Genomic DNA, 16431 nt, shown 5'->3' with positions numbered 1-16431 from the left:
GCGCACTATACCCTAATGCCACTCACTACCAGGCCAATTAAACGCCACTCAAGGATATATATATATATATATATATATATATATATATATATATATACACATGAAGACAACAGGTCACAGAGCCCATGTGTACAGAGCGAAATTGCACGTGAACAAGGTAAAAATGTTTTTTATTACCTTTCAAAAACCACACTATTCCACACAAATTTGGAAAAAAAAACGTGAAGATAGGTTCTGCCCTATCTTTCTCACACATAGTATTAACTACATACAAGAAAGATAAGGCAAGTGTTATCTTTTCTTGCCCATACTATTAACAGGCAAGAATACCGCTAGTGAAAACATATTCATTGAAATCAATGTTTTCATCTAGTTATGCAACAATGATTATCACGGCCGCATAACAGGACAAAATCACACCCACCTGTTTAAGCCCTTAAAGGACTCTTCTGGTTCTTTAAAATCGCTGACCTATTATTAGGGTATGCCATTAACTCATTAAGGACCAGGCGCGGTAAATATACAGCGCCTGGTCCTGGGCTTAACCCTTTCCAATCCACCGTCTGATGTCTAAAGACATTCTGATTGAAGGCTGTACAGCTTCTGATGTCGAAAGACGTCCGTCAGGGTATTCTTACTGTGTATTACTGGCCACTCTGTTGTCGGGGGCCTCTCCAGCATGTCCCATACCGCAGTACTGGCTCTAGCCAGCAGGTGGCGCCATTGTATAATGACAGAAAGAGAAAACCCCATAGGAAAACCCTGAATCCAAAATTGGATTGCAAAGGGTTAAAGCCCCGCCAATAGACAGATGTTACAGCTGCCTGTGAAGCAGTTACATTGAAAAAAAATTACATCATATAGATTACAACATCTAAAATAGTTTCAAAGGGTTAGTGTAGGTAGTGTAGATTTTACAGCTTTAGGGCTTATTTAGACGACCGTATATCGGCTGCGTTTTCACGCCGAGCCGATATACGGTGACCTTTTCTGCAGGGGGGTGAGGATGGAAGAGCCAGGAGCAGGAACTGAGCCCCCGCCCCTTCCCCGCCCCTCACCACTATTTGCAATGGGATGGGCGGGACGAGGGCAGAGCTAAGCCCCGGGACTTAGCTCCACCCCCCATTGCAAATAATGGCAAGAGGTGGAGAGGGGGTGGGAGCTCAGTTCCTGCTCCTGGCTGTTCCATCCCCCTCCCCCTGCAGACGAGGACACCGTACATCGGCTCGGCGTGAAAACCCAGCCGATATACAGTCGTCTGAATAAGCCCTTAGGGCATTATACGTTTTGTAGTTATATATATATATATATATATCTCATATATATATATATATATATATATATACACACACTTTAGTGTGCTACAGAATATTTACAGGTTCCATTGTACGTTAGGGCATCACGTTACTGTCTGTTAGGGGTTAGTGTACATTTTTGTATATATATGTATATGTTAGGGCGTAGATTTTTACTATCTATCTATTTCATAAGTCCTGTCAAGTAAGGCTATCTCATATTATATATTTATCACTTAGTGTGCTGCATATTTTATACGTTACGTCACACTAAAAAGCAGTGTCAGAGGGACATTTTTTTTTTCTTTTTACACGGTTCTCTTTTACAAAATGGCCAGAAGGTTATACAGTTTGGAGGAGGCATATGAAATGCTCTGCTCTGACTCTGATTCAGCAACCGAGACAGATGCTTTCTCAGATATAGCTTTCCTCATGAGTGACAGTGACAGTGCTTCTGATAACTTTTGTAGGGCTGCCAGCACAGACCCACAAGTAGAATTAGCAGGGCCCAGTAGCACTGCAGCGCAGGAAAAAGCGGTTCCTCCAATTGAAGTCGCCAGCCTTGTGTGGACACCCACCACATCATTTACCCCAAAATAGTTGACTTTACCGCCACCCCAGGAATAAACCTGAATGTCACAAATTTCTCCCTCATTGAATATTTTACACTTACTTAATATTTTAATTTTGTTCACTTACTATCTTATTAAATAAATTGTGTTGTATCAACCCACTTGTCCTTCTTTAAAGCCGTATCCAAACTTCTTGCCTTGGCAATACATATGCAGATAAGGAAAATAGAACAATACCTCCACAGCGCCACATATTGGAAGACAGCATTCCTTTAAATCAATGTCCGAATCATTTATAGAACTCTTTATAATAATGCTTGAGAATTGAAAACCAAAACCAGACAACCATACACAGACAGCTGTTTCGGAGGTTTTGCCCCTCATCAGTGTGCGGTAGGATTCTGGCTTGGCTAGTGAGAGGCTTATAGATGTGTACTCTGATACTCAGTGGACTGACACTCTTCATGACATATCCCACTATGTCTCGTACTACTACAGTGCGCACTATACCCTAATGCCACTCACTACCAGGCCAATTAAACGCCACTCAAGGATATATATATATATATATACACATGAAGACAACAGGTCACAGAGCCCATGTGTACAGAGCGAAATTGCACGTGAACAAGGTAAAAATGTTTTTTATTACCTTTCAAAAACCACACTATTCCACACAAATTTGGAAAAAAAAACGTGAAGATAGGTTCTGCCCTATCTTTCTCACACATAGTATTAACTACATACAAGAAAGATAAGGCAAGTGTTATCTTTTCTTGCCCATACTATTAACAGGCAAGAATACCGCTAGTGAAAACATATTCATTGAAATCAATGTTTTCATCTAGTTATGCAACAATGATTATCACGGCCGCATAACAGGACAAAATCACACCCACCTGTTTAAGCCCTTAAAGGACTCTTCTGGTTCTTTAAAATCGCTGACCTATTATTAGGGTATGCCATTAACTCATTAAGGACCAGGCGCGGTAAATATACAGCGCCTGGTCCTGGGCTTAACCCTTTCCAATCCACCGTCTGATGTCTAAAGACATTCTGATTGAAGGCTGTACAGCTTCTGATGTCGAAAGACGTCCGTCAGGGTATTCTTACTGTGTATTACTGGCCACTCTGTTGTCGGGGGCCTCTCCAGCATGTCCCATACCGCAGTACTGGCTCTAGCCAGCAGGTGGCGCCATTGTATAATGACAGAAAGAGAAAACCCCATAGGAAAACCCTGAATCCAAAATTGGATTGCAAAGGGTTAAAGCCCCGCCAATAGACAGATGTTACAGCTGCCTGTGAAGCAGTTACATTGAAAAAAAATTACATCATATAGATTACAACATCTAAAATAGTTTCAAAGGGTTAGTGTAGGTAGTGTAGATTTTACAGCTTTAGGGCTTATTTAGACGACCGTATATCGGCTGCGTTTTCACGCCGAGCCGATATACGGTGACCTTTTCTGCAGGGGGGTGAGGATGGAAGAGCCAGGAGCAGGAACTGAGCCCCCGCCCCTTCCCCGCCCCTCACCACTATTTGCAATGGGATGGGCGGGACGAGGGCAGAGCTAAGCCCCGGGACTTAGCTCCACCCCCCATTGCAAATAATGGCAAGAGGTGGAGAGGGGGTGGGAGCTCAGTTCCTGCTCCTGGCTGTTCCATCCCCCTCCCCCTGCAGACGAGGACACCGTACATCGGCTCGGCGTGAAAACCCAGCCGATATACAGTCGTCTGAATAAGCCCTTAGGGCATTATACGTTTTGTAGTTATATATATATATATATATATCTCATATATATATATATATATATATATACACACACTTTAGTGTGCTACAGAATATTTACAGGTTCCATTGTACGTTAGGGCATCACGTTACTGTCTGTTAGGGGTTAGTGTACATTTTTGTATATATATGTATATGTTAGGGCGTAGATTTTTACTATCTATCTATTTCATAAGTCCTGTCAAGTTAGGCTATCTCATATTATATATTTATCACTTAGTGTGCTGCATATTTTATACGTTACGTCACACTAAAAAGCAGTGTCAGAGGGACATTTTTTTTTTCTTTTTACACGGTTCTCTTTTACAAAATGGCCAGAAGGTTATACAGTTTGGAGGAGGCATATGAAATGCTCTGCTCTGACTCTGATTCAGCAACCGAGACAGATGCTTTCTCAGATATAGCTTTCCTCATGAGTGACAGTGACAGTGCTTCTGATAACTTTTGTAGGGCTGCCAGCACAGACCCACAAGTAGAATTAGCAGGGCCCAGTAGCACTGCAGCGCAGGAAATAGCGGTTCCTCCAATTGAAGTCGCCAGCCTTGTGTGGACACCCACCACATCATTTACCCCAAAATAGTTGACTTTACCGCCACCCCAGGAATAAACCTGAATGTCACAAATTTCTCCCTCATTGAATATTTTACACTTACTTAATATTTTAATTTTGTTCACTTACTATCTTATTAAATAAATTGTGTTGTATCAACCCACTTGTCCTTCTTTAAAGCCGTATCCAAACTTCTTGCCTTGGCAATACATATGCAGATAAGGAAAATAGAACAATACCTCCACAGCGCCACATATTGGAAGACAGCATTCCTTTAAATCAATGTCCGAATCATTTATAGAACTCTTTATAATAATGCTTGAGAATTGAAAACCAAAACCAGACAACCATACACAGACAGCTGTTTCGGGGGTTTTGCCCCTCATCAGTGTGCGGTAGGATTCTGGCTTGGCTAGTGAGAGGCTTATAGATGTGTACTCTGATACTCAGTGGACTGACACTCTTCATGACATATCCCACTATGTCTCGTACTACTACAGTGCGCACTATACCCTAATGCCACTCACTACCAGGCCAATTAAACGCCACTCAAGGATATATATATATATATATACACATGAAGACAACAGGTCACAGAGCCCATGTGTACAGAGCGAAATTGCACGTGAACAAGGTAAAAATGTTTTTTTATTACCTTTCAAAAACCACACTATTCCACACAAATTTGGAAAAAAAAACGTGAAGATAGGTTCTGCCCTATCTTTCTCACACATAGTATTAACTACATACAAGAAAGATAAGGCAAGTGTTATCTTTTCTTGCCCATACTATTAACAGGCAAGAATACCGCTAGTGAAAACATATTCATTGAAATCAATGTTTTCATCTAGTTATGCAACAATGATTATCACGGCCGCATAACAGGACAAAATCACACCCACCTGTTTAAGCCCTTAAAGGACTCTTCTGGTTCTTTAAAATCGCTGACCTATTATTAGGGTATGCCATTAACTCATTAAGGACCAGGCGCGGTAAATATACAGCGCCTGGTCCTGGGCTTAACCCTTTCCAATCCACCGTCTGATGTCTAAAGACATTCTGATTGAAGGCTGTACAGCTTCTGATGTCGAAAGACGTCCGTCAGGGTATTCTTACTGTGTATTACTGGCCACTCTGTTGTCGGGGGCCTCTCCAGCATGTCCCATACCGCAGTACTGGCTCTAGCCAGCAGGTGGCGCCATTGTATAATGACAGAAAGAGAAAACCCCATAGGAAAACCCTGAATCCAAAATTGGATTGCAAAGGGTTAAAGCCCCGCCAATAGACAGATGTTACAGCTGCCTGTGAAGCAGTTACATTGAAAAAAAATTACATCATATAGATTACAACATCTAAAATAGTTTCAAAGGGTTAGTGTAGGTAGTGTAGATTTTACAGCTTTAGGGCTTATTTAGACGACCGTATATCGGCTGCGTTTTCACGCCGAGCCGATATACGGTGACCTTTTCTGCAGGGGGGTGAGGATGGAAGAGCCAGGAGCAGGAACTGAGCCCCCGCCCCTTCCCCGCCCCTCACCACTATTTGCAATGGGATGGGCGGGACGAGGGCAGAGCTAAGCCCCGGGACTTAGCTCCACCCCCCATTGCAAATAATGGCAAGAGGTGGAGAGGGGGCGGGAGCTCAGTTCCTGCTCCAGGCTGTTCCATCCCCCTCCCCCTGCAGACGAGGACACCGTACATCGGCTCGGTGTGAAAACCCAGCCGATATACAGTCGTCTGAATAAGCCCTTAGGGCATTATACGTTTTGTAGTTATATATATATATATATATATATATATATATATATATATATATAATATATCTATATATCTCTCATATATATATATATATATATATATATATATACACACACTTTAGTGTGCTACAGAATATTTACAGGTTCCATTGTACGTTAGGGCATCACGTTACTGTCTGTTAGGGGTTAGTGTACATTTTTGTATATATATGTATATGTTAGGGCGTAGATTTTTACTATCTATCTATTTCATAAGTCCTGTCAAGTTAGGCTATCTCATATTATATATTTATCACTTAGTGTGCTGCATATTCTATACGTTACGACACACTAAAAAGCAGTGTCAGAGGGACATTTTTTTTTTCTTTTTACACGGTTCTCTTTTACAAAATGGCCAGAAGGTTATACAGTTTGGAGGAGGCATATGAAATGCTCTGCTCTGACTCTGATTCAGCAACCGAGACAGATGCTTTCTCAGATATAGCTTTCCTCATGAGTGACAGTGACAGTGCTTCTGATAACTTTTGTAGGGCTGCCAGCACAGACCCACAAGTAGAATTAGCAGGGCCCAGTAGCACTGCAGCGCAGGAAATAGCGGTTCCTCCAATTGAAGTCGCCAGCCTTGTGTGGACACCCACCACATCATTTACCCCAAAATAGTTGACTTTACCGCCACCCCAGGAATAAACCTGAATGTCACAAATTTCTCCCTCATTGAATATTTTACACTTACTTAATATTTTAATTTTGTTCACTTACTATCTTATTAAATAAATTGTGTTGTATCAACCCACTTGTCCTTCTTTAAAGCCGTATCCAAACTTCTTGCCTTGGCAATACATATGCAGATAAGGAAAATAGAACAATACCTCCACAGCGCCACATATTGGAAGACAGCATTCCTTTAAATCAATGTCCGAATCATTTATAGAACTCTTTATAATAATGCTTGAGAATTGAAAACCAAAACCAGACAACCATACACAGACAGCTGTTTCGGAGGTTTTGCCCCTCATCAGTGTGCGGTAGGATTCTGGCTTGGCTAGTGAGAGGCTTATAGATGTGTACTCTGATACTCAGTGGACTGACACTCTTCATGACATATCCCACTATGTCTCGTACTACTACAGTGCGCACTATACCCTAATGCCACTCACTACCAGGCCAATTAAACGCCACTCAAGGATATATATATATATATATACACATGAAGACAACAGGTCACAGAGCCCATGTGTACAGAGCGAAATTGCACGTGAACAAGGTAAAAATGTTTTTTATTACCTTTCAAAAACCACACTATTCCACACAAATTTGGAAAAAAAAACGTGAAGATAGGTTCTGCCCTATCTTTCTCACACATAGTATTAACTACATACAAGAAAGATAAGGCAAGTGTTATCTTTTCTTGCCCATACTATTAACAGGCAAGAATACCGCTAGTGAAAACATATTCATTGAAATCAATGTTTTCATCTAGTTATGCAACAATGATTATCACGGCCGCATAACAGGACAAAATCACACCCACCTGTTTAAGCCCTTAAAGGACTCTTCTGGTTCTTTAAAATCGCTGACCTATTATTAGGGTATGCCATTAACTCATTAAGGACCAGGCGCGGTAAATATACAGCGCCTGGTCCTGGGCTTAACCCTTTCCAATCCACCGTCTGATGTCTAAAGACATTCTGATTGAAGGCTGTACAGCTTCTGATGTCGAAAGACGTCCGTCAGGGTATTCTTACTGTGTATTACTGGCCACTCTGTTGTCGGGGGCCTCTCCAGCATGTCCCATACCGCAGTACTGGCTCTAGCCAGCAGGTGGCGCCATTGTATAATGACAGAAAGAGAAAACCCCATAGGAAAACCCTGAATCCAAAATTGGATTGCAAAGGGTTAAAGCCCCGCCAATAGACAGATGTTACAGCTGCCTGTGAAGCAGTTACATTGAAAAAAAATTACATCATATAGATTACAACATCTAAAATAGTTTCAAAGGGTTAGTGTAGGTAGTGTAGATTTTACAGCTTTAGGGCTTATTTAGACGACCGTATATCGGCTGCGTTTTCACGCCGAGCCGATATACGGTGACCTTTTCTGCAGGGGGGTGAGGATGGAAGAGCCAGGAGCAGGAACTGAGCCCCCGCCCCTTCCCCGCCCCTCACCACTATTTGCAATGGGATGGGCGGGACGAGGGCAGAGCTAAGCCCCGGGACTTAGCTCCACCCCCCATTGCAAATAATGGCAAGAGGTGGAGAGGGGGTGGGAGCTCAGTTCCTGCTCCTGGCTGTTCCATCCCCCTCCCCCTGCAGACGAGGACACCGTACATCGGCTCGGCGTGAAAACCCAGCCGATATACAGTCGTCTGAATAAGCCCTTAGGGCATTATACGTTTTGTAGTTATATATATATATATATATATCTCATATATATATATATATATATATATACACACACTTTAGTGTGCTACAGAATATTTACAGGTTCCATTGTACGTTAGGGCATCACGTTACTGTCTGTTAGGGGTTAGTGTACATTTTTGTATATATATGTATATGTTAGGGCGTAGATTTTTACTATCTATCTATTTCATAAGTCCTGTCAAGTTAGGCTATCTCATATTATATATTTATCACTTAGTGTGCTGCATATTTTATACGTTACGTCACACTAAAAAGCAGTGTCAGAGGGACATTTTTTTTTTCTTTTTACACGGTTCTCTTTTACAAAATGGCCAGAAGGTTATACAGTTTGGAGGAGGCATATGAAATGCTCTGCTCTGACTCTGATTCAGCAACCGAGACAGATGCTTTCTCAGATATAGCTTTCCTCATGAGTGACAGTGACAGTGCTTCTGATAACTTTTGTAGGGCTGCCAGCACAGACCCACAAGTAGAATTAGCAGGGCCCAGTAGCACTGCAGCGCAGGAAATAGCGGTTCCTCCAATTGAAGTCGCCAGCCTTGTGTGGACACCCACCACATCATTTACCCCAAAATAGTTGACTTTACCGCCACCCCAGGAATAAACCTGAATGTCACAAATTTCTCCCTCATTGAATATTTTACACTTACTTAATATTTTAATTTTGTTCACTTACTATCTTATTAAATAAATTGTGTTGTATCAACCCACTTGTCCTTCTTTAAAGCCGTATCCAAACTTCTTGCCTTGGCAATACATATGCAGATAAGGAAAATAGAACAATACCTCCACAGCGCCACATATTGGAAGACAGCATTCCTTTAAATCAATGTCCGAATCATTTATAGAACTCTTTATAATAATGCTTGAGAATTGAAAACCAAAACCAGACAACCATACACAGACAGCTGTTTCGGGGGTTTTGCCCCTCATCAGTGTGCGGTAGGATTCTGGCTTGGCTAGTGAGAGGCTTATAGATGTGTACTCTGATACTCAGTGGACTGACACTCTTCATGACATATCCCACTATGTCTCGTACTACTACAGTGCGCACTATACCCTAATGCCACTCACTACCAGGCCAATTAAACGCCACTCAAGGATATATATATATATATATACACATGAAGACAACAGGTCACAGAGCCCATGTGTACAGAGCGAAATTGCACGTGAACAAGGTAAAAATGTTTTTTTATTACCTTTCAAAAACCACACTATTCCACACAAATTTGGAAAAAAAAACGTGAAGATAGGTTCTGCCCTATCTTTCTCACACATAGTATTAACTACATACAAGAAAGATAAGGCAAGTGTTATCTTTTCTTGCCCATACTATTAACAGGCAAGAATACCGCTAGTGAAAACATATTCATTGAAATCAATGTTTTCATCTAGTTATGCAACAATGATTATCACGGCCGCATAACAGGACAAAATCACACCCACCTGTTTAAGCCCTTAAAGGACTCTTCTGGTTCTTTAAAATCGCTGACCTATTATTAGGGTATGCCATTAACTCATTAAGGACCAGGCGCGGTAAATATACAGCGCCTGGTCCTGGGCTTAACCCTTTCCAATCCACCGTCTGATGTCTAAAGACATTCTGATTGAAGGCTGTACAGCTTCTGATGTCGAAAGACGTCCGTCAGGGTATTCTTACTGTGTATTACTGGCCACTCTGTTGTCGGGGGCCTCTCCAGCATGTCCCATACCGCAGTACTGGCTCTAGCCAGCAGGTGGCGCCATTGTATAATGACAGAAAGAGAAAACCCCATAGGAAAACCCTGAATCCAAAATTGGATTGCAAAGGGTTAAAGCCCCGCCAATAGACAGATGTTACAGCTGCCTGTGAAGCAGTTACATTGAAAAAAAATTACATCATATAGATTACAACATCTAAAATAGTTTCAAAGGGTTAGTGTAGGTAGTGTAGATTTTACAGCTTTAGGGCTTATTTAGACGACCGTATATCGGCTGCGTTTTCACGCCGAGCCGATATACGGTGACCTTTTCTGCAGGGGGGTGAGGATGGAAGAGCCAGGAGCAGGAACTGAGCCCCCGCCCCTTCCCCGCCCCTCACCACTATTTGCAATGGGATGGGCGGGACGAGGGCAGAGCTAAGCCCCGGGACTTAGCTCCACCCCCCATTGCAAATAATGGCAAGAGGTGGAGAGGGGGCGGGAGCTCAGTTCCTGCTCCAGGCTGTTCCATCCCCCTCCCCCTGCAGACGAGGACACCGTACATCGGCTCGGTGTGAAAACCCAGCCGATATACAGTCGTCTGAATAAGCCCTTAGGGCATTATACGTTTTGTAGTTATATATATATATATATATATATATATATATATATATATATATAATATATCTATATATCTCTCATATATATATATATATATATATATATATATACACACACTTTAGTGTGCTACAGAATATTTACAGGTTCCATTGTACGTTAGGGCATCACGTTACTGTCTGTTAGGGGTTAGTGTACATTTTTGTATATATATGTATATGTTAGGGCGTAGATTTTTACTATCTATCTATTTCATAAGTCCTGTCAAGTTAGGCTATCTCATATTATATATTTATCACTTAGTGTGCTGCATATTCTATACGTTACGACACACTAAAAAGCAGTGTCAGAGGGACATTTTTTTTTTCTTTTTACACGGTTCTCTTTTACAAAATGGCCAGAAGGTTATACAGTTTGGAGGAGGCATATGAAATGCTCTGCTCTGACTCTGATTCAGCAACCGAGACAGATGCTTTCTCAGATATAGCTTTCCTCATGAGTGACAGTGACAGTGCTTCTGATAACTTTTGTAGGGCTGCCAGCACAGACCCACAAGTAGAATTAGCAGGGCCCAGTAGCACTGCAGCGCAGGAAATAGCGGTTCCTCCAATTGAAGTCGCCAGCCTTGTGTGGACACCCACCACATCATTTACCCCAAAATAGTTGACTTTACCGCCACCCCAGGAATAAACCTGAATGTCACAAATTTCTCCCTCATTGAATATTTTACACATTTTATAAGTGATGAACTCTGGATGGACATAGTCCGCAAATCAAATCTGTATGCTAGACAGCATATTGTTCAGCATCCCTCTTCTACGCACGCCATATTTGGTTAAACGGAAAACAAGATCCTGGTATAAAAAAGTGGTCGTACACCTCATTCAGGTGGCAGTCCATAATAGTTTTGTCCCATACAAAAAAAGAGGAGGCAGAGATTCATATTCAGGGAAATGTAATTGCACACCTCCTCTTTCAAACTGAAGACCCCCGACTTTGTCATGAGTCTGAAGATGTCCGAAGACTAACAGAAAGACATTTTATTTGCTGAGTACCCATCACAGCCAATAAGACAAACCCACAGAAAAGATGCAGAGTGTGACATGTGTGACAGCTGCGGTAGAGAATTGAAGAATTCCTCTGCTGCATCTGTCACAGATGTGGCAGATGTAGCAGCATGGAATTCTTTTAACTAGCGGGGATGAAGGAAACATCTGCCGCATGTGGCAGATGTGTTCTTCATTCCCGCGGGGGTCACGGCAGCGGTGGACAGGTAAGTATATTTTTTATTTTATTTTTTTTTACACTAAAATTTTTCTTTTTCTGGGAAGGGCTTATATGTAAAGCTCTTCCCTGAAGAAAAATGCAGGGGTGCCGGCAGAGCATTGTTTTCAATGGAGCCGCCGGCAGCAGCCGCGGATCCATTGAAAACAATGCGTGCATTCCTTATGGTGCACGCATGTCCTATCTTTGCAGGCACACGTCTGTAAAGCATGGACATGTGAACACACCATAGGGAATGCATTGTTGCAAATAGAAGCGTGTTTTTGTGCGTGCGTATGCACGCTGTTGTGAAGCCACCCTTAATGTCAAGAAAAATAAATTTTACTGTGAGTTGGAAGATCCATGTCCAGACTGCTTGAAATGAAGGCATACACTTTGGTACCTATCCTGGGTGTTCCTAAGCTAATTTTCTCACATATGGTATTTCAGATGTGGGCACATGCACTATAAGCAGCAATATTGAAGATGCGGTAAAGATGTTAGGGTGCATTTAGACTGAAAGATGATCGCTCAAAAATTGCTCAAACGACAGTTTGAGTGACACTTTTGAGCAATGATCTTTGAATAACTCTTAAGTAGATAATGAGCTACTTAAAGAGTTATGCAGGTGGAGCGGGACACCACTGATAACTCAGAGAACAAAGCAGCTGTTTTGTATTTGCAAACAGCTGCTTTGTTCTTGCAGTTATCAGCAGTGTCCCGCTGAGCTGCTAGCTCCGAAAAACAACAGGAGCTCTGACAGCTCCTTTGTTCTCAGAGCTTTCAGCTGGTATCCCACTGGGAAGTCCCAGCGGAATACCAGCTGAAAGAATGTTATTAGAGTTGCCCACTGAGAAAATCAGCGTGCGGCACTGATAAGGCTTATCGCTCATTTCTAGCTTGCTAGAAATGAGCGATGAATGAATATTGCATGACGGCAGCGCATTTAGACAGAACGTTTATCGCTCAAAAGATGGCTTTTGAGCAAATTTTGAGCAATAATTATTGTGTCTAAATGGGCCTTTAGTGGCTGCTACAGCAGTGCAAAGAGAGACAAATTCTTAACAGCAGGCCGCAATAGGTGGGCAGCAAAAACCAAATGTCGCGCAGCAGGCTGCAATACCAGAGCAGCAATAGACAAACAACTTGCTGGCGGCACATTTGGCCTTATTAACGGAAGTTACAAATAAAACCACCAAGTCCTGCAGGAGGTTGTGCAGTATGTGCAGAACTAGCCATAGTGCAACCAGCCAGGGAACCTCAAGCCATACATATGAGCCAAAATATCAGGAAGATGACAGCAGATGATGATGTTGAGGTCTTTCTTGCAACGTTTGAGAGGATAGCGACACATGAAGCATTATCAGAACCACGCTTGGCCATTCTGATTGCTCCCTTCCTAATGGGAGAGGAACAAAAAGTGTATTTTGATCTAAAGGTGGATGCAGCTCAGAACTATGATACTCTGAAAGCCAAAGTCATGGCTCAGTTGGGGGTAATGGTAGTGGTTAGAGCCCAACAGATTCACCAGTGGACCTACTGCTCAGACAAACCACCACGGTCACTGATATATAACCTCATCCATGTGATGAAAAAATGGCTACAACCGGAAACTCTGATGGCACCCAAAATTGTGCAAACAGTTGTCCCTGATCGATACCTAAAAGCACTACTGCTAGCACTGAAAAGGTGGGTCAGCCGTGGAGACCCTAAAACAGCTGACTAGTTAGTGCATCTTGTGGCATGGTATTCAGTATCTGAAGAACTGTTGGGACCCACTCAGCAGTTTTCCTCTGGCCCACTGAAGACCAAGACCTCTGGATTCCGCGGTAGGTCTGTACCAGGGTGCTGGGAAGGTTGATAAGTCTTAAGTGATGAGGTTGGAGGCTCAGTAAGGTCTCAAGGACATACCGTTATGCCAAATAAGAGTCTGATCAGGTGTCACCATTGTAGGGACTTCGGCCATATGGTGGCCAACTGACCAATGACCTTAGAACCTATGTAATGTAACATAATCGGTATGGAGAAATGCATGACTATGTTCACACACGGGGTCTATACGGCGGCTTATAAAGACATTTATATGAACTGTATTGTGTTAATGAAATCTAGGAGTGTGGTTACTTTGATGATAACCAGCTTGGTTGGAGATTTGGAAAGAACATCGGCTCTATATACAATGACACATGTAAATGCTGATGCTTGCCAAAATCCTACTGCTATTGTGTGTATTTAATCTTCTCCCACAGCATTTTACACATTCGGCAGCCATATGCTTGCAATTGATTTCCGCTCATGTGCAGGAAAAAGCATTTTTCAATAGCATGTTATGGGCCGTATTTGCTGTGGAATCCGGAGGCGGATGCAAATTTTAATTGCTTACAGACCATGCGCCCCTAAAATAGATGTGCCAGAACATAGAGTAAAACAGCTATGTGACAACCTTTCAATTTCTCCGTGGAGTACTGACCAAGGAAATTGCAAAAAAATGCTGATGCCCCCTCTCGAGCTTATGATTGTTCTCTCTCTCTCTCTCATCCCAAACTAATTTCACCACATAAGTATGAGGCTAGGAATAGTGGACTAATTTTATTACTTTAGATGTCACAAGTATTGTCCATGCACTGTGTCTGATAATGCAGCTCAGCCTCATTCACATGAATGGGGATTAACAAGCACAGCCCAAGGACAAAACTTTCATTGTTTCTCAGGAAAAATAACTGAATTATTCTAATCTCATACAATCTCTTTAGAGCAGTTTCATAAAAGTTGTCTAAAGTTCAATGTACAATTACTGTGCTTGTGGTCTTCCTGCTTAGTAAGTCAAATATCCTGCACAGCTCCACTCATGCAAAATAAACTAATGCCGTTACTTTTTTTTCAATAAATCGGACAGCTATCTCCTGCCTCTTTTAATTCCATCTGTAATATAAACTGTCCCCTACTATCTGTTATCCTTCGATGTAAGATACCAAGCTACACGTCATTGAGCTCCTCTGATACACAACCCTACCTTTGTCACACATTTCTAGCGCTGAACAAAATAACAGATATCCCAGACTCTTCTGCTATATTTTGTAGCCTCCTGTGACAGTAGTCAATGACTCTTCGCGTGTTCATTAATAGTTTTTGTCATTATATAAGGCTATTTCCAATTGTCTTCATCTTACCAATTTATACAAGTTTCACTTAGTAATTATTTCTACAAGATATGCAAATAACAAAAATAAAAATGTAACCTAACTTATTTTGCTTCCCTGTTATATACAATACACAAAGCTATACACTCTTTAGCTGTAATGTTCTGCTGTCACAATAATGATGCAATGGCAATAGGTTGCAGCTAGCTTCCATACCTGTATATAGGTCCAAAGCGTTGGTAATTTTCCACCATGAAATGATGAATATTGCTTAATCCGTGCTTTTTCCATAAGTTGTACAAGGCACTCAATCCATTCTTCCAGTCACCAGGCAGTTGGTCATAGGACAAAGGAGTTGCTGAAGTTTGGTAACTGGCTACTGCAGAGGCTTCACCCACCACTGAGTGGTAGTTCAGCAGCCCAGTGGCAGAACGAAGAACATACAGCCTTCGAGAGAGCAACATGGTGTCTGTCGGTCGCAGGGTATGGAGGCTTCTCTTATAGAGCTGTAGAAAACATGAAGGACACAAGGAGGAGAATGAGGGACATGGCCCTGAGCAGAGGGAGATTTCAGGGTTACAGCTGTACACACACAAGGGGGACAGTTTTCTTCTAAAGTTGAATATGTATTAAGGTTTGAAAAAAGTAATAATCAGAATTGAAAGCTACCAATTTCTAAAGACATGTTCTGAATCAACAAGTTCCCTAAGTAGTTCTATTAATTCTATTTAGTATTTACCAAGCAAGACAGTAACATTAATTATCACAATATTTGTTAAAAAAAAAATATATATAGTGATGAACATGTCCAGTATATCTTAAACTGTTACTCCCATCTCAGCAAGTTATCCTCTATTCACATGACAGGGATAACTTTTAAAGGAATTTTATTTAGCCAGGAATAAACAAGCATATAAATACAGATGATTGGCACCACAGGTGTCAGGTTCAGCAGACAGTACATTGCATGAAAACAGGGTAGAGGCAGTCTCCGCCTGCATACATAGGTATATTTCTTCTTAGCATGCTATGTCTGGCTAGTGCTTTTTTATTTCTTTCAGCCCCCCCCCCCTTAAAACTCTAACTTTATTGATTATTACTGAACAACAGTTTAACTTTTGGATAGATCAATTGTAATCAATCAGAAAAACAAAAACAAAAAAAAAACACAAAGACTTAAACTTAGACCACCCCCCCCCCCACCCCCTGGCGCGACTCTCTTAAAGAGAAAAAAAAGAAAAAGGAAAAAATGTTTCCCTTCTCCCCTTCCCCTCTCTTCCTCCTTTTTTTGTGGGAATAACGGAGGGAAAAAAAAAAAAAAAATTTAGTTTTCTGAGCACTGGG

At 41.7% G+C, this 16431-nt stretch overlaps 1 protein-coding gene across 1 annotated transcript in view; it reads right to left on the bottom strand.

Annotated features, from left to right (window-relative positions):
- The window catches only part of CYP11A1 (cytochrome P450 family 11 subfamily A member 1), a 55016-nt gene extending 39465 nt beyond the window's left edge, over positions 1 to 15551 (bottom strand). The window contains exon 1 of the mRNA XM_066592364.1: positions 15304 to 15551. Coding sequence (XP_066448461.1) covers positions 15304 to 15551 — 248 coding nt within the window. The remainder of the gene's footprint in view (positions 1 to 15303) is intronic.
- Between the last annotated feature and the right edge of the window lie 880 nt (positions 15552 to 16431).

This window comes from Eleutherodactylus coqui, chromosome 2 (genome assembly GCF_035609145.1).
Source record: "Eleutherodactylus coqui strain aEleCoq1 chromosome 2, aEleCoq1.hap1, whole genome shotgun sequence".
NCBI lineage: Eukaryota > Metazoa > Chordata > Amphibia > Anura > Eleutherodactylidae > Eleutherodactylus > Eleutherodactylus coqui.
The sequence above is the reverse complement of the archived record's forward strand: the minus strand, read 5'-3'. Positions and strand labels throughout refer to the sequence as shown.